Below are 18991 nucleotides of genomic sequence, written 5' to 3' on the forward strand. Positions count from 1 at the left end.
TCTTCTTCGCCACCATCACCCTCCCAAAGCTGCCTGCTCTCTAAATATGCCTTCAGATTTTTAATGTCCGTGCAATGAAAAAAAATAAAAAATAAAAGAGAGAGAGAGAGAAAATAGAAAGCTTGATGAATAAGGGCCTTTGTGGAGTGAGAGGGAGTCATTTCTGCAGAGACCTCCCTTGTCTCTGCTGCAAAGATGAAGGAGGGAGCTCAGGCACCATCCAGGTGAGTGATAAAGCAAGGAGCAGGGCCTGGAGACATCATGGAGGAGCCTTCCCATTTCCAGATGGGAAATCAGCAACTCTTGGATTTGCCACAAGGGCATGGCCCCCTCGGCTCACCTGGTGCCTCTGTCCCCCAGCCGTGACTGGAGGCATCAGTTGCATCCCCAGCCTGGTGCATCCAGACCTGGGAGGGAGCAGCAGAGCCCCAGGCCTGACCTCGAGGAGAGCACAGGGAGGCACCAGGATGGTCTCCATGCATGGAGGGAATGCAGGGGAAGGCGGCCTGTGTCGCAGGAGCCGTGTGGGGCCACACAGTCCTGCTTTGGGGCAGAGATGGCCGAGCCAAGGAGCTCCTCCACCAGGGTCCTGCTAACACCACCCTGTGCAGGATGGACCTCAGAGACCTGCAGCTCCCCATCTTCGCATCCTGCCCTGCTCCCTGCAGGACAGGCCTGTCCCCAGGGGCAGGTGGTGGCACTCAGGGTACTGCAGTGACATCCCCACGGTGCCTCACCGCTCTGTGAGCCGCAGGCAGCTTTCCTAAAGCTGGGGCGAGTTTGGGGGATAAAATGGTTCAGGTCAGCCCAGGATTTGGGTCAAAAGATCCGGGACACAAGGGGGTCGCAGCCCCCTCTCCTCGGTGCCTGGGAGGGGACGTGGCCCGTGTCCCCAGCAGGACCGCGTGTCTCCGGAGGACGCGGTGGCGCTGCCGCTGTGACACAGTGCCACCTTGTGGGACCTGCCACGCCGGCCGCGCGCGGGCCGGGCCACCATCCACCGCGTCGCTGTCGCGATGTCACCGTCGCGATGTCACCGTCGCCATGCGGTGGCGGGTGGAGGGCCAGGCAAGGCCCACCCGGCCCCTAAGTCCCTGTGAGCATCACAGGAGCTGCCACCGTTGCCCCCATCCCCACAGACAGGGATGGACGAGTCCAGGAGCCATGAGCTCTTAGCAGGAGACACCGCATGTCCATATCCAGAGGTGAGGAATGGATGGTCCACAGTTATTTTGGGAGGGGAAGGACATTTTCTTCCCAGCCCTCTCGCCTCCATGGAGCCTTCAGATTGGGTTACGGGCACCCACTTCTGTTCCAGCCGCTTGAATTTTGCATTCTGGCCCATTGCTTTTAGGTTATTTTCCTAGCACCGCCACAACCCCAACCATCTGCTGGGCCGTGCACGGATCCGGTGATGCTGGGAACTGGGGGGCTCTGGTTGTGGAGCTGCTCTCGGGCGTGGGGCCCCCGGAGCTGAAACCCACCCTGGTTTCTCCCTCCTGGTCTTGTGGCCACCATGGGCTTTTCCATGGAATAAGTCTTTGCAATAGCTGCTATCCCAAAGATGCTCCAAAGCCTGGTGCCATTGGGGTTCTTACCCTGGGATTTCCTCCATGCCTGGGAGAGGAGGTGGGAATGATGCAGAGTGCTGCATGGTGGTCAGGGACAAGCAGCATCCCTCCCAGCCACAATCCCATGGCCAGGACACATCTCCACTCCTGGGATCCAGGCCTCTTCCCAAGCCCAGCACTCACGGCCAGGCTGCATCTACCTCTTTCCTTCAGCAGGACAACACCCTTGGGAGATGCCGTACGGATTTGGGGCCCTCAGAAGAGCCACCATCCCCATGGCAGCATTTCAGGAACCTCCAGAAGCCACGCAGGAACTCTGAGCCTTTCGTGCTGGGGGCTGGACTAAGAGATGCCAAAGACCTGGTGCCCCTCTCTGGCAATTGGGTATGGGGGGGGTCTTTCTGGGAAAAAAAGAAGGGGGACGGATGGAGGGACAAGGGAGGGATTAGTGGGAATAGAAAGATAATGAGGGGAATGGACAGACAGATAAATATGCAGGGATAGGAAGAGCCAGGGTTGCTCAAGGGCTCTGGCATCAGATGCAGCCCTGCTGCTCTGAGATGCTCTGGCTTTGGCTTTCTGCACCACCCACACCCCCCCAAGTGAGGAAACAGAGGCAATTTGGTAAGAAGAGACTTTTAATCGGACTCTGTTACAGCTCTAAGGGGGGTCCTACGGAGCAGGATCCCCCTCAGCACGGCCCGCTTGGTAAATACACCGGCTACGAGGATACACGGGACGCGCGACTACGAGCTCTGTGCTTGTACTTGTACAGGAGGGACCAAGGGACATGGGGACGTGCCATAAATCTGGCACCGCCACAGCTCCTCAGTGCTGGCCACTTTTGACCTCTCCTAGTCCAGTCAAGGTGGATCCAGGGATGCCAGCGGCTCCCGGCAGGCAGTGGGATGCAGGCCGGGAATCGGAGAGGGCAGGAGCAGCAGCAGCAATTCCCCCTTCCTCCTGCAATGTCCCGGAGGAAAATCAAAAAGTGCCTGTGCTCAAAACTAGCAGCCTTTCCCTGCGCCTCCGTGAGGAAAAGTAAAATAAGGAATAAAGGGGGCGAGCCGCAGGGATGGTGCAAAGGTGCATCCGCATGGAGCCGACCCAGTGAGCGGGAGAAACAGCCCCAGCACCAGCTCCAAAAGTGACCAAATAGGGTGAAAAGTGAGTCCCAACCCCACACAAACATCCCCAATGCACACACACACGCACAGCCTACGGATGAACACGCTCACATGTTGACAACACACTACCCCCTAAAAACTTACCCCCCTGCACCCCCTGTGCTTAACACCAAGCGAATGCCACAAAGAACTACAGTATTTTCACGGTTAAGAGGGAAAAATGGGGTGTCCCCACCCCTCCTGTCTGCTGGGTGCCAGGACCCTTGGGAACTGGCGAGGGAACGTGGTCACTGCCTGCACCCAAGAAATGGGAAGGAAAAGTCGTGGTCCAAGGGGTGCGAATTGAGCTGTACAGCGTGGAGACAACCGGGAAGCCACGGTGCAGGGGGCTGTGCCATTTAACATCATTTACAGTGACATTTACAGGATAAATATACATCAGAAATAGAGAATCTCTAGGATATTGTCCCATCTCCTCTCTTTGTATACATATATTTTTAATATTATATAAATATAGCTTTTTGATACCTTCTTACTGACTTGGCCCTGCAAGAAGATGGAAGGGAAGCGAACGCCTCCCTAGCTGGTTTGGGAATTGTCACCAGAGAGCCACATCCTTTCCCCCAGGCTTCCAGGGAAGTTGCACCTCCAGAGTGGGCAGGACCGTGGGATTTGGCTACCGGAGGTATCCTCCTCTGTTAACTCCATGGGAGCCGAGGTGGGAATGCGGCCCCTGGGCTTGAGGGCACTGGTCTGACTTAGGGACGTGGGGACACGGGGAAGGTGACATGGGCATAAGGGTTTGGCTCATCCTCTGATTCACTGGCCAGAAGGAGAAGAGGAGGCAGCAAGATGGAGAAATAGGAGAAAAATGGCAAGGAAAGCGCTTGTGCTTCTCTCAAGATGAACCGGGGGGATAATCTTCATATCCCTCTGTAGGGACAGGGGAAGAGAGAAAAAGTATAAGGCTAAAAATAAAGGACCACAAAAAACTCTTTGTGAGGAACCTCCTGCCTCTGGGATGCCAAGAGAAGTCAAGGATATGGTGAGCAGACCAGGTACTTTCTTGGCTGGGAAGCTCCTTTCAGAGTGGGAGGGGTAGGAACACAGAAGAGGAGAGAAGAGACTGTGGGCAAGCACCTGTGACCATGGCCTTCAAATTGGGTGAAATACCATCGCACGCGCTCCAAGGACTGAGGGTAAGGAGCACCCTCGGCATTGGAGACCTTAGCGATGTGCCTAGAAGAAGAGAGGGCAACTCCTCCTCCAGATAACATGGATGGGCACGATGGAGCCCAGCTACTCAACAGAGACCCACCAGCCAGGACCAAGCACTAGCGAGGACATTAGGAGCTGGCGCCAGCCCCAGAGTCATTGGTGCCCAGAAGACATGTTCTACCACTGCTGCAGACCACAGGAGAATCCCTAGCAGAGGCGCAACAGGAGCCAGCGCAGACCTGGCTTGAAGCTGCGAGAGATGAAGATACCTGTCTAGAGACGACTGCTGCCCAGCCCAGCTCGGCTGGCGGCCGTGGAGGAGAGTCAGGGGATGGTTCCCTGAGAGCTAAACTAGGACTGTGGGGGGACCGTATGTCCCACAGCCTCTCTGCTTGTCCCTCCAGGACATCTGAGAGTAGCAAGAGGAAACAATTCACCATACCAGAGGTTTGGATGTAACAGGACATCCCACGTGCCATGAGTAATTCCAAGAGGTTGCTCCAGATCCATGTCACAGTAATTCTGCCTAGATCCTGCACACGCATCCAGAAAAATCACGCTGACTTCTGAGGTCCCTCTGCCACTAGCCAAGGAGGGTGCCAGCCACATCTTCACACAGAGGGGCCATCCTCACATCTCCAAACAACTCTCAGATGCTGCCTCTGTGCTAGTGGTAACGTAGCAGACACCGGGGAGCTACCATCAGCAATCCCACCCATCACAACAACTCAACCAACCCAGCACCGCTCCCTGCCAACTCTGGCCAAAATTTGGGGTTATTAGGGTGTGTCCACAGCTATAAAAAAACTACAGGAAATATAACAGCAACAACAACAACGGTGACAACAAGAGCACCTTTCTGTGCTATGAACTTCAATGGTTACTTGTGCTCGTCGGAGTAAGGCCATGACTTCTCCCAGGTAAAGGGCAACGGCGAGGGAAGAGCTCTGGGATACAGGAGGAAGCACGGTTGGCTTTCCACCTTACTCTGGGTCCTTCTTACAAACACCAGCTGCTCAAAAAGTGAGATTCTTTGCTCCAGCTCTAAGCTGCACGAGAATAACCCTCGGGAAGATACGGCAGCATCTCCTGCTCCTCCTCCTCTCCCTGTAGACAAGCCCCCGAGGGGTCCTGTCCTTCGGCCAGAGGTTGTAGGAAGAGAGTCCTGCCCCTCCTGCAATCCCTTCTTCCCCGTGTCGTCTTGGAAATGACTACTTTTGATTACGGTTCTAAGAGGGGGTTCTTCTTTGTCATTTTCTTTATTAATTAATTTTCCTGTTGCCTGGCCAGCTAGGATCCACTCCCCAGTAACCTTCTCTCCCGGTGGGGGTGGCAGGCAGACGACCGTCACAGTTCAGATTCAGGGGTGCTGGCCAGTAAATACCCGCTCCCGTATCGTCCATTTGGGGCACTGCTCATTTCCATGGGGGAGTTGCTGCCAGGACCCAGGTAGGAACGGTGTGTGGGCATGGGTGAGGGGGTCTCGCTGGGCACTTTGCTCAGGATGAAGCGGGTCTCATCATTATCTTCCAAGTTAGAGATGTCCTTCATCATCCGGCCCTTCTTGTAAGTGACAGAGAGCGCGTTGGAGCCATCCGACACGAGGTGGAACTGGCGGAGGATGAAGACCAGGGGCAGAGGTAGTGACGCCAGGATGATCAGAGAGATGAGAATAGCCATGGCCCAGGTTGGGTAGAAAAGGAACTTTTCTGCAGCCTGGAAGAGAGGGATATTAGTGTAATTAGAGGGGCATTAGTGGTGTTAGTTTCTCCTCTCCACCTCCTTTCATCCACTCTTCCACCCAGGTGGGCAGCAGAGCTTCAGGCCCCTTCTTGCATTTCAGAGCCACTAAAAATGACGACTAGAGCAAAGGTCAGAGCAATGTACACCAGGGACAAGGCCTCCCGAGTGCTACACAACGCCTCCTGCCTCCTTCCAGCCTTCATCTTCACATGAAGCTAACCACAAGTTCAGAACAAGGAAGGGACACGATCCTTCTCGCAGGTATAGTGAAGCTCTGGAGCTCCTCACTGCAGGACACCGACTCCTACATAGCTCTCACTGCTTTGCAGAAGTGCACGTGGGATTTGGTGTCCCAACAGCACATTTGCTTCTGCAAGTATTTCAGTCAGAAGAGGAGGAAGGGAGGGCTATGAAGTGTGGTGTAGTTTTTTTATCGCCTACACTTAGCAAGCTCTGGCTGTCCCTGAACTTCCTACTTTGTGCTAAGTGTGTTTGATATGAAGAAGAAATGGGTGAATCAGATCTTAAGAGATGCTTGGGAAGAAACACAGAAGGTCAGTTTCTGGTCTTCTGGAGAAGCTGGAGACTACTGGAGAAGCGGAGGTCTCTCCAGCAGAACACAGCTCCACTCTGGAGCCCAGCTGTGAGATCCTTCAGCCCCACTCCTCACCTCTCCATGCTCCATTCAGATGTTTCATCAGGTAAGGACTGACCATGTGCAAAACAAATCCCTAGTTAAAACCTTGGCTCATGGTCAGGCTTGGCTTAAGACCTGTGGGTAGTGCGGTCAAACCTGATCCTCGCCCACAGAGGATGAGCGGCCAGAATGTCTCAGAGGATGAGGAGAAGCAACCAGAGCTGGGACAGAGGAGGAAGCTCTTCAGCTCTCAGCTCACCTCCTCTCTGATCCACGCGCTGTAGCCGGGCGGGCTGACCCCCAGCTGGATGATGCTGGCCGTCATGAGCACGGCCATGCAGATGGGCGACACGTACTTCCAGGTGTAGTAGTAGTACTGGTAGGGACGGAAACCCAGCATTTCTGTCAGCTCCTGCATGAACCTGCCAAGAGAAGGAGACGGAGCCATGATGTTCCCCACTCTCAAATGGGAAGTGTCCTCCCAGCAGCCTCAGTTGAGAAAACTGCCTCACGTAGGAAGAAGAGCCCAGTGAGTCCAAGCAAGGATCTCAGTGTTCCTAGTGCCCATAGGACTGGCTGGGAACCACCTTAGAAAATGGCTACCTGAACACCTTGCTCTAGCCAAAGAGAATGGGCACAAGGTGCCCCTTCCAGAATCATCCTGAAAGCCTCAAGCAAAAGGGTCATGGCAAGTAACACAGCATCATAACCAACACGAGATGCCCTCTAGAAAGATTTGCTCCTGGGGCTGGGTAGAAGATCAAGGTGAACTGAGTTATTACGGCTTAATCAGCTACTGCCTCTATAAAGTAGCTGCATCTGGGACATTTACTCCCTCAGAGCTGGCTCCCAGCAGGGAACATACTATGGGAAAGAGCTGAAAGGACAGGTTTTAGTCAGGACAGCACAGATACTCTTGCTGGGCTAATATCTTACTTCTTGGTGCCATAAATCCAGGCTACAGCGATGTTCTCCAGGATCACCACAACAGTGAGCGGCAGGGTAGCCGAGTAATCATCGAACATGGTGACAAAGTAATTCCCAGAGCGCTGCACGAAGATCAGGCCCACCAAGAAGGCAAAGATGCAGCAGCCAACTGCAGAGAGCATAGGGACACGGTCAGCAGCGGATTCCAAGGGGGACCAAGGACTCCATCACACAGTCCATTAGCTGCTTGTTCATGCCTCCAGGGCCAAGTAGACATCCATCATGTCCACACTTTTCTGGAGAGATTTCCCAGGGCTATGGGGACCCTCCAACCTCTCCCCAGGACAAAGCAGGAGAAGACCTCACCTGTGAACACTTCCTTCCGCACCTTGAAGGTGTCTATGATGGGTGTAGTGATGCCTGACATGGTGCCAATCATGCTCCCCAGCCCCAGGTTTATCAGCATCAGGAAGAACATGACGGACCAAAACGGCGAAGCTGGGAAATGAGTCATGGCTTCTGTGAAGGCAATGAAGGCCAATCCAGTTCCTTGCACCGACTGTCCAGCCAGAGAGAGGGCCAAAAAGAGGGGAGAATCACATCAGGGACAGAGCTTGTTATACCATATTCTGTAATCTCATACCTTAGGTTTCTGCCATCATCCTGAATCGTCAGGGGAAGAAAAATACAGCCTGGTACCCTGTCCTGGACACAGACATGACCTCAGATTTCTGCTGGCCTTGCTGTGGGCAAAACTTTTCCCCTATCCCAGCAAGGATCACTGTCCACCAAGGAAGATCATGGCAGCAGGAAACCCTCTTCCCTGGAAGATCTCTAAAAGTATTTTTTTTTCCTGGTCCATGTGCCAGAAACAACTTGAGTTGTTGCTGGATCCTACCAGGAAGGGCCAATGGGTGAAGTGACCTCCTTATCCTACCAGGAAAGCCTCCGAGTACCTTATTGAGCTCATCCTCCAACAGGCAGGGATCCAGTCCCAGTTCTTTGAAGTGCCCCTCCTTCACCGTCATGATCACCCTGTACATCTCATTGTAGTCCTTGGCCGTGAGGTGGGAGAAGTTCACATGGGGTGGGATGAGGTCATGGCTCAGCACATTGGTGTTCAGGTACCCCAAGATCTTCTCAGCGTTCCTAAGGGAGAGCAGCACCTGGTCACCCCGAGAAGTCTCCTTCTCGGGGTGGAGGACATGGCCAGACCAAGAAAGCCCTTTGGACCAGGCAGGCAGGGCCTTTGCTGCACAAATACACCTCAGTCCAGCTGTTCTGGGGTACCGAACAGCATCACCCAGCCTGAGGACATTCCTCCATCACCTCCAGCACATGGACAAGAGCCTCGTGCACTCAGTACAACAGCAGCATCAGATTCCCCCATCCCAGACAGCCAGAAACTGCACCTACTCCACCACGCATTTCTCATTCATGATGTTGGCCTTGAAGCCCAGCACGGCAAATACAACCAGAGTGGCCAGAACAGACGTGAAGAAGTTGATGAAGGACACCAGCGTCGCGTCGAAGTGGCAGTTGTTATCCTGCTTGTTGTAACTGGAAAAGGCGATGACACCTCCAAAACCGAGGCCCAAGGCAAAGAAAACTTGCGTGGCCGCCTCGCGCCATACCTGGGGGTCGAGCATTTTATCCAGCTTGGAGAGAAGAGAGAAGAAGAAGATTAGGCAGCTTGGGAGCTACTGCAGTGTTTGACGTCAAATGTTTCAGCTCACAGGTTTGTCAAACCCCCTAAATCACCCTAAATCCCCAAAATCACATCCCCTAAATCACATCCCTTAAACTATATCCCCTCCCATGAGCCAGAGCCACAGACTGGAGGCCTCCAAGCATCGTTCATCAAGAGATCATAATTAATCCCGTAACAGCTTTGCCAGCTGAGCTGATTCATCTACATCTCTGCTTATTTCATTAATTAGCTGAATAATTAGTGGATGCACCACACCAATGGTGGGCTCTCTGCCACCTAGTGTCTTCCTATGGAGTTGGGGTTAATTCCCTGTTTTTTAGCCCCTGCAGGTAGTTGAGGGCATGCAAGTGGTAGCAGACCTGGTTTGCCTTGGAGCTCATGGCAGCTGCACCTTCTTCCCGGGAAGCAGCCGGCGCAACCAGCCAGAAGGGGAAACTCCTCGGAGCCTGCTGGGCTTGACGGGATAACTGTGGAGAATCCCTTACCTTGGGGGTGAACATGTGCATGATCCCATCCACTGCCCCTCGCAGCAGAAGGCCCCGGACCAGGAAGCAAACGAGCACCACGTAGGGGAAGAGCGAGCTGAAGTACATGACCTAGGGCAGAAAGGACGTTATGTGGCGTCCATCTCACCCATCTCCTCCATGCTCAGCTCCTAACCCTCAACCCAAGGACTACATGGCAGTGGGGACAAGGGGAATGTGGCCCAAAGCTGGTATCCTTCACCATTTGGAGCTGACTTGGCTCTTCCAAGGTGGTTGCTCCCAGGGCCATCGCTGTGAGTGGCAGCTGGGCAGGAGAACATGGACGGGGCAGGCAGCTTCTGTCTTGACTACATGGACAGAGCCCAATGTTGGGGACGGATCCAGACGGGCTTGGCAGCAACACCCACCTTCCCCGAGGATTGGATGCCTTTGATCATAGCCAAGCCAACGAGGCTCCAGGCCACCAGCAGGCACAGGGTCATCTTCCAATTGAGGCCGCCGCTCTCCGAAATGGAGTTAGAGATATCCAAGGTCTCCCGGTACCAGAAATAGGTGGTGGCTGAGCTCCTCTCACATTCGGTCTCCACAACTGCAACCAACCAGAGGCATAAGAGCACGAGGGGTCTTGGGGAGAGTCAAAGACCTGCTGCAGGACCACGAGTCATTTTTAGCAGGAAAAGCAGGAGTTAAGATGGAACGCTATCATCAAGTAATCAAATGAGATGTTAAATATGGATAGAGACATTTGCATTTGCTATAAAACCTCCCGGAGTGTCCCAAGGAGGTGCTCAGACACTGCTGAACACACCGTTAACTACACCAGGGCCTCAGTTGGGCACTAAGGAAGCAGCCAAGCAAGCCTGGTGCAGTCCTGCCCGGCTCTCGCTGCCTCCCTCCCATGGTCCTGCTTGGATCCTGGCATCCTGGAGACCCAAGACCTGGACCCCAAAACGAGCACAATCAGGGAGGCGGCGGTGCCCCAGAAACACTCTTCTTCAAGGGATGGTGTCTAAGGTCTATCAGAAAAAGTGACATTTTATAATACCCAGCTGGTGGAGAACCCCTGTATGATTCCACCCAATAGTCTTGATAGGAGCCACGTCTCCGTGATCCCAGCTACCAGCGTCCCCACAAGCGCCACCCGTGCCAAATTGGGTGGGAATGGCCCGGCCAGAGCCACTGTCCCCAGGGGACCCCTCACCGGCCAGCGTGCCGTTCTTCACGATGGGGCACTCGCTCCAGGGAAGCGGGTACTGGAAGGACTTAAAGAAGTAGAAGATGCTCCAGCCGATGATGACGTTGTAATAGAGCCCCACGAAAAAGCACACCTGGAGGAGAGGAAGGAGGAGGTGACAGGTAGTCACAAGGTAGCAGCACGGTCCCCAAAATACCTCCCACTGGGCAGGGACCGTGGGGGAACCCACGGTCCAAACCGGCCCCAGGCCCATGGAGGCCACCAGGGATGCGCTCACCAGACAGCTGGCGTATCCAATGCCCCCGAGGCGAGGACAGACGTAATTCCAGACACCGATGCTGCCCCGGCGGATCCGCTGCCCCACCGCCAGCTCCAGGAAGAAGAGGGGGAGCCCGATGAGGATGAGCAGCACCAGGTAGGGGACCAGGTAGGCACCTGCCCGGGGCGAGAGGACACGTCACGGAGCCACATCCAGCGCTGCCTGCGTTCACGAGCACGGACGGATGAACGGACAGGATGGACAGAGCCAGCCGGGCTGGTTCATCAGCTCCTGCTCACTCACACCACGAGGGATGGACCCCAAAAAGCACAAGCGTGCTGAGATACACACGGGTTGGTGGGCATGCAAGGAGACACTTCCCTAAGCGTGCATGGACACACGGATCTGGCTGTCTTGGATGCAAGGGCAAACACAAGCCCATCTGGTGACACCGGTACCCACATGCACCCATCTGTTCAAACACCAGGCACCGCCAAGCCACCCGCATGGGGAAACAGGTCCCTGTGGACACCTCAGAGCGAGGAGCTCCGGGAGGTCCAGAACAGGAATCTCACAGCAGGAAAAAATCACTGGAAATAAAAAGCTGCCTCACTACTGCTTAATTGAGGAGGCCGGAGAGAAATTAGCAGCTCGGGAAGCGTGACCAAGTGCCCGTGGAGGATGCGGTGACTCAGGCTGCAGCTGATGAATTACTCGGAGCGGCCACGAGACGGAATCTGGAGCACGCGGCTCCTTTCCAGCCACCTGCGAGGCAATGGGCGCTCCAAAGGGACACGTTGGAGCCCCTCGGCTGGAGCAAGGAGCTCCTTGGCCGGAGCAAGGAGCCCCTTGGCCAGGCAGACGGTTATTAAGTGTTGTGGGCACCTGCAGCTCACGAAGTGCCGCTGCCCAGGGCGCAGCGGGTCCCACGAGCACAGAGACAGGGCCACCGTGGTCCCAATAAGCACCCGCAAAGGGCAGCACCTTGGGGCAGAGCACCGAAGCCACGTGGCTGACGTGCCACCCACACACTCACTGGTGTCACGAGGGCTGTCAGGTCTCAGCCCACCTATAGCAGACCCAGGGCAGCTTCTGGGAGCCAACAGAGGTTGCAGAGGGGAGAAACTGGCCCAGATTGGGCAGCCCTGGAGGTGCCGGTAGCTCTGTGCTGATGCCAGCTCGGGGTGAGCAGTGCTGGGCACTTAGCAGCAGATCCCAACTTCTTGTTCCTCTTCCAGCCCCCCACAAAAATGCCCCATTTCTTCCTCCAGCTGCCCCATATTTCAAGATCCTTGGCTCTACTTGGGGACAGGTGAAAGCAGGAGGTGACAAACTGCTCCGCTGCTGATTCAGGAAAACCTGCTGCTGCTCAGGTGCAAAAGCATCTCCTAAATGCATGAACAGACCCCATGGGACAGATGGACACGAGCTGGCAGGACAGAGGGACTGACAGACCGACTGTGTCACTGGGCTGGTTCCTACCTTGCTCTCTATGCTGGGGGATGCAGCCTGGCAGGGTGACCCCGTTTAATAGGGACCCACATCCATTCCAGTGCCACCAAAACCCCCCCAGCCCCCTGGGTCCGGATCCGAATCACAGCTCCAAATGGCAGGATGGGGCCGTATCCCTCCGTGGCCGGGGCCATATCCATGCCCGGCCCCGTCTCTCACCTCCTCCGTTCTTCTGGCACAGGTAGGGGAAGCGCCACACGTTGCCCAGCCCCACGGAGTAGCCGATCTGTGCCAGGATGTACTGCAGCTTGCTGTTCCACGCCGGCCGGTTTTCCGCCTCCGCCTCGTCCTCCGCATCCTTCTGCTTGTCCCAGCTCTCGGCCGTCACGTTGAGGACGCTGCGCTTGTAGTCCACGGGCTCCTCGTGGGCCAGCAGGTCGGCCACCGACTCGGTGACATGCTCACTGCTGTGCTCCCGCTGCGTCACCTTGCTGTTCTTCGGCATGGGGATGGCTCCGTGCCGCCCCCGGGGACGGCAGGGACGAAGGAGGGTGTCCCGGAGGGAACGGCACCAGCGGCAGCTACGGCTTCACCTCCTCCTCATCAGCAGGACCTGCCCACGGAAGAAGCCAAGGGAGCCATTTTTACCCCAAGGTCCTGAACCCCAAAGCATCCCAGTGTGGCAGGAGCTGGCAAAGATGGAGGAAAAACGGTCACCGGCATTCCCATGTCTTTGGGGACCTTCCTCAGTTTAGGGGAGACACTCAGGGATGCGCCCCATGGGGACCCACTGACGGGACCTTCTCCCAGCCCTAGGAGAGCTCAAAAGCTAAAACCAGGCTCACATGCGCGTGGGTGACAGTGACAAACGCCAGCGCCCGCTCACCTTCCTCGGACATTACCAGCAACGCCTTAAAAGCCTGCAAGGCCGTAATTAAATCCTCCCGGGCACTTTTACAGCAGATAACGTCTGCAGATTGGCCAAGGGCGATGCAAAGCCATCGATTGTCCCTCCGCCCTGGCCGGGGGGAGCCGCGCGGGTCCTGCGGTGGCCCTGGAGACACAGCAGCTTGTCCCCACTGCGGGGCCACTTGTGTCGCTTGCAGTGCCCCAAAGGGACATTCCCAAAGGGCCGCGTTTCCTTCCGTTCTCCCAATTTGGGTGACAGCATCTTGCACCGGGGATGGGGTAGCAGAAGCCCCTGCTCAGCACCGCGTGGCACTCTGGGATTTGCCAGAGCTGTCCCCAGGGCTAATTGAGCCACCTAAACCTCCCAGCAAAGCCCCAGCCCCTGCAAGGACCATTTGCTCGGGCTGAGCGGCACGGAACATCCGCAGGCAGCGCGTCGAGGCCGCGGCTCCGCGTGGGAGCAAAGCGAAGCTGGCAGGAAGGAAATCTCACATTTCCTCATCCTCACCTCGCTGGGGTTTCTTTTTTTTCCTCTCCCACCCCTGAAGAAAGTCCCCCGCTCACCAGGCCCGGTTCCTGTTCCTATTAGAACAGCTATTTTAGGCTGTAGTCTGCATCCGTTGCCAGGCAACCGGGCCGGCTCCACGGACTTTGCTGGATCAGGCTCCTCTGGAGAAGCCATTGGAATCATCCTTCCCGGCCCCATCCAGAAACCTTTCGTTTCCCACCACCGGCCCAAACACATTGATTGCTCCCGGATCGGCAGTGGCTGGAGCATCCTCAGCGCTGGAGGATTGCGAAGGTCCCGATGCAGCAGCCGGGAAATCGCTGGGGTTTCCATCACATTCGGATCGAGCCCTACAGAGGACGAGCGCAGCCACCCAAGCTCCTTGCGAGGGTGACTCAGACCTTCGGGAGGACAAGCCTTCCTCCCTGCGGCAGAGTCCTCCTCGAGGGACATGGTTCTACAGGGAAGCGGAGTGGGGAAAAAGCCACAGAAGGCATTTCCAGCCTTTTTTGTTTGTTTGTTTGTTCGTTTTTATGACTGAAAGCCTATTCAATCAAAAATCCCTCTGCCAAAAATAATAATGACCCCAAGAGAAAGACTAGTCCGATCAGCTTTTCCGGGCTGCCCGGAGACAGCAAACTGTCCCCAACAGATGGGGATTCATCTTGTTTACGTAGCCCCCTATGACCTTAATTTTCTTAAATGCGCATTTTTGTCTCTTTTTCGGGGAAAGATTAGGGACATTTTAGAGCCCTGCAAGGGAGGTGTCCTAGGGCCAGGTAAATCCCCCGAGAGGGCCTCATGCCTGGAGATGCCTCCGGAGATGCCTCTCAACATCCCAACAGAGGTTTTTAGGGGAAATCACCACTGGATCGTCCTTGGGGATGTGTTATCTCCTTTGTCTCCCACTCCCTGGGCATCGCCTTGGGAAGACTCCCCCTCTAAGAGTCCCCAGGGCTGCCTTGGTCACGGGTGGCATTAAGGGAGCTCCAAGCAAGGTGACTGGGTGCCCCAAGCTCTGCCCTCCACAGGGCTTGCAGGCTGAGCCCTGGGCTCCCATTTGTACCAAGGGACAAGCACCCAGTGTCCCATCTTCCCAAGTGCATGGGGAATGGGAGAGGGCCTGGAGCCGCATCCCTGCCCCAGCCCATCCCTGCTTTCCGGGGATAGTGGCTCGGGAGCACTAAAACCAGCTGGAAACGAGTCAGGGCTGGGAGGAGACGCGGCTCTGCAGCCTCCTCTCCCGGACAGGGATCGGCTCCCGCCATCAGTCGCTGCCTTCAGCCCCCAGGTCGGGTCCTGCACGGAGCAGCTCATCCCTGCGCTGGGAGGCCGTGGAGCCAGCGCGGGTGCCCGGGGGAAACCTGAAACGCAGCGAGAAGGGCTGGATCCAAGGTCACCCGGATGCCACACGGGAACATTCCCGCTCTGATCCAGCTCCTGGCCTTCCCGCAGCCTCCTCTTGCTGGAGGAGAGGCCAGCCCGAGCCGCCTCCATTTTAAAGACACTCGGGACTCGGCGCTCCAGATCCCGTCTCCCTCCTCCCTGCTCTGTCCTATTGGGCTCCGCAGGGAAGGTTTTTGCCATCTGGGCTCATTAGGGCCGTTCCCTTTCTTTCCAAATGATCCCTGCTAATTAGCACTGGGCTCTCACCACCCCACAGAGCCAGCGCTTGCTGGTGACTCAGGCGAGCCAGCCGGGATGCTGGCGCACATCCCGGGATGCGTGCATGTCCCGCATCCCACCCCAGCGTGCAGAGGGACACGGACGTGGCCGGTGCAAGCGGGTAGCAGAGCACAGGGGTGCTGGTGGACAACGGGTTTACAAGGAGCCTCCGCACGGGCCTGGAAGCAGCACAGTTGTGTGCAACAGGCAATTCCAAGTGCCCGGAGCTGCATCCTTCCCATGTCAACCTCTAGGCTTGTTCTAGCACCGCCATGCAGGAGTGAGCCGCGCTCTCCGAGGAACCCAATTCGTGCTAATGACACCACCCTGCAATATTAAAACAGCCACTGTTTTCCTCAATGGATCCTGGTGGCGCCTCCAGGCAGGCGGAAAGGGCAATTTTGCAGGCAGGTGCTGCGTGAGCCAGACATAGCAGCTGGATGAGCCCACTGACTCACACAGTTGGGTCCCCTTTTATGTCTCATTTAGTATCACAAAAACACGCATCAGCTGCAGCAGTGTGACACCAGAGCAAACCCAGCCATCATCTGATCCCTCCAGGGCTCTGCGCTATCCGCAGGATCAACGGATCCTGCTCATCTCACCCGCACTGCTCCAGGACGGGCGGCTGAACCCAAACTGGGGACAGGTTTGGGCCAGGAGACAGTGAGTGGGCAGCACCCAACCCCCCCTGCAGACTCTGCCTCCCCCGTGGAGCTTCTCCGTTTGTAAACAAACAAATCCATGCACAACCCAAGGAAAATCCGAGCATCTTTTCCCAAGGCAGCGGTTCAGTGCGGGTTTGCAGAGGGCAGCTGATCTGGGGCTGATGGGGTCCTCGTGACTCCCATCTGACTTGGCCCTGGGGTGACTCTGGGTTCTCGGCACCACGTGAGCCCAAGGAGGCACCGAAGTCGCTCCAGATTTACACCAAGGGCTCTCCTGCCCAAGGATGGGCTCTTCTGCCCATCGATTCCAGCGGAGCTGCCCCAGGTTCTCCTGGAGGACAAACAGATCAGACCCAAATCCTATCTCCCTGCCAGCCAGCTGAATTGTGGACAAATCGCCATCCTGGCCTATTCAGAGCATCTCCAGAGAGACATTTCACAGGAAACTCTGGATCCTCCTGAGAATACCTCTGTTGTTGTGGCTTTTTTTTGCTGTTGTTGTTGTTCCCTACTACACCCAGAAATAGTTACACCAGCTCCTGACAAATTCAAACCTTGGGTACCTCAGACACAAAGCCGGATCCAAGCATCTGAGTGATTTTGCCCCTTAAGGTCCTTTACAAAGAGTTGGGACTGGCTTTCTCAGCTGATTTAAGCCCCAGCTCGCTGGAGCAGTGCAGATCTGCCCCTAAGTAAGATACCAACCCCAGAGTGGGTCCAGAGGAAACATACATCTCCGAGCACATGCAGCAAGGCAATAAAAGCACAGGAGAGAATAAGGAATCCCCACACCAAATACTATGAACAGCATGAAACCAGGAACTCAAAACCCGACCCTTGTTTTTTTTTTTTTTTTTTCCTCAAAAACCAGCCATCTGCATTTAGAAAGTGGCAGGGAAAAAAGATCAATAAAAATATAATAATAATAATAATAAAGCACATAAACCCCCAGCACCTTAGGGGCCAAAATTAAATATTCATTGCAGCCAAGTGCTCTCTTCTCTCCCAATGATATTGTCAAGGTCAACCTGAAAGCTGCATTTCCACCCTCCCCAGGCAGCAGCTTGGAGGGGACGAGCCCCCAGTCACCCTCCAGGGTCACCCTCAGCCTCTGCACAGTGGCCAGAGCCCTTTGCTGTCCCCAAAGCCCCCCCCGAATCCCTCAGTGTCCCCTCTTTGGGCCCACTGTCTCTAGGCTTCAGGTGCCCCGTGCCCAGCCCTGCTCCTCCCTGAGCATCCTCCCTGGAAAAGCAGCAGGATTAGGGGAACGGCGGGGAAGAAGGAGGGATGGAGGAGGCAGGACTTGGTGCCAGGAGCCCCCCAGGAGCACAGGGCTGGGCAGGGGGGAGCAGCCTTACCTCTGTGCTCCGGTTCCAGCGGCGCGAGGGGAGGAAGAACCTGCCGAGCTGCCCAAAAGCGGAGGGGAGAAACGAGCGAATTCGCGGCAGAAACTGACCGGGTTCCCGCCCTGAAACTGACGGGTGCGGGCGGGGGAAGCGGCCGCCGCCGCCGGGGCTCCCCCGGCCCGGTTCCCTCCGCGTTCCCGGCGCCCCCGCCCGCAGCACGGGCCGCTCGCGGCTCCTCCGCAGCCGGCGGCGGTGGCTGCGCCGGGCGGCCAGCTTTCCGCGCCCCCCGCCCCGCGGATGCGCGCTCGGCTCGGCTCGGCTCCGGCTCGGCTCGGCTCGGCTCGGCTCGGCTCGGCCCGGCCCCGCTCCGCTCCCCGCCGGGAGGCAACGCCGCTCGCTTCCCAAAAAAAGATTAAAAAGAAAGAAAAGAAAAGAGAGAGAGAGAGAGAAAAGGGACGCGCAGCCCCTGACGCAGGCTTGAGTCACCGGGGCTGCACGTCAAAGCCGGGGGGTGGCTGTTTCCCCCCGCCAGGTGAAGGGGGGGTTGCCACATCGTGTATTTTTGGCATTGAAAATATAGCGGTGAGTTCTGGCAGGGCAAGTTCAGCCTTGCCACCCTACCCTTGGTGTGGGGAAAGGCAGAGCTTCTTATATGTCCTCAGCCCCGGCACGAAAGTGCAGCCCCCAGAGATGTCCCCCTGGCCACCATGGCACCTCCCCCCCCGGGGAGGGCAGCACTGTGAGGTGGAGGGGCCACACGATGGGTTTTGGTCACCCCTTTCCTCCAAGGATAACTGGGTGCGTTGGAGGTGTCACTTAGTCTCAAATTGTGCCACGAGGAACAAGCTGGGTCAGGATCCGAATTCAGCCTCCCTGCAAACTGAGTGCGAACCTAGAGACATCCCGTTGAAGCCAGGGATGCTCTGGGACCCTAGACCCAAATCTGGACATGTAGGACACCATGTCCCCACATGTGCTGGTTCCCTTCGGTGCCAGAGCTCAGCACAGGCGCAAGCAGGGCTAAGCTCAGGGCACAAGCCAAATCTGGAAAACAAGGAGGAATGGATGGGCACCCATTTGCCCACCCTTAAAGCCAATGGTGAAATTCTGCGTGCAAAAGAGTCCCACTCAGGAGCTTGATTCCCCCCAGCAGGACACAGAGGGAGACAGGACATTCATTAGGATTTCAGGAATTCCATTAGGAGGAAGAAGGAAAATAAGCACACGACCTTCCAGCCAAGCAAACTCCAAATCCAGCTTCTTACCCGGGATTAATTTCTCACAAAGCCATTTAGGCTGCTTTGATGCAGTTACTGCTGTGTGCTCCACAGAAAACCTTGCACACCTGTAGGGACGAGCCCTCCCCTTCGACTCAGCACTGCCTCACCAGCCCTGCCCTCCAAAAGCAGCTAATTGAGTTAATCAAAAAAGCCAGGGGGATGTTATGATTTCCTGGGGCGAGAAGGAGTTTTCCAAGGAGCTAATTGCCGGCTTGATGCCTAGTGGAATTGGTTAAGGTCTCCCAGTCCTGAAGGTTTGAGCTGAGCCCACCCAAAGGTCTCTCCTCTGC

General features: G+C 56.2%; 1 protein-coding gene and 1 long non-coding RNA gene across 2 annotated transcripts in view; one reads left to right on the forward strand and one right to left on the reverse strand.

Annotated features, from left to right (window-relative positions):
- Positions 1-18991, forward strand: part of LOC148595876 (uncharacterized) — a 355837-nt gene that overhangs the window by 271252 nt on the left and 65594 nt on the right. The gene's annotated exons all lie outside the window — the stretch shown is intronic.
- Positions 4701-12887, reverse strand: SLC6A17 (solute carrier family 6 member 17). The gene is made up of 11 exons (XM_010213633.2): positions 12545-12887; positions 10892-11049; positions 10621-10747; positions 9827-10008; positions 9420-9530; positions 8640-8881; positions 8180-8372; positions 7590-7782; positions 7233-7392; positions 6556-6718; positions 4701-5632 (listed from the first exon to the last, which is right to left on the reverse strand). Exons 1-11 carry the CDS (start codon positions 12828-12830, stop codon positions 5264-5266), a joined length of 2184 nt encoding a protein of 727 aa, XP_010211935.2. The 5' UTR covers positions 12831-12887; the 3' UTR covers positions 4701-5263.

This window comes from Tinamus guttatus, unplaced genomic scaffold (genome assembly GCF_059628265.1).
Source record: "Tinamus guttatus ecotype Peru unplaced genomic scaffold, ASM5962826v1 Tinamus_guttatus_pri_ptg000049l, whole genome shotgun sequence".
Lineage (NCBI taxonomy): Eukaryota > Metazoa > Chordata > Aves > Tinamiformes > Tinamidae > Tinamus > Tinamus guttatus.

Excerpts from the sequence above, each read along its gene's own strand:
- SLC6A17 (XM_010213633.2), bottom strand. The coding sequence starts at position 12,830 with ATGCCGAAGAACAGCAAGGTGACGCAGCGGGAGCACAGCAGTGAGCAT. Across the intron at positions 10,009-10,620 it reads GAAGAACGGCACGCTGGCCG|TTGTGGAGACCGAATGTGAG; the intron begins GTGAGGGGTCCC and ends GGTTGGTTGCAG. Across the intron at positions 5,633-6,555 it reads GCGCGTGGATCAGAGAGGAG|GCTGCAGAAAAGTTCCTTTT; the intron begins GTGAGCTGAGAG and ends CCTCTCTTCCAG.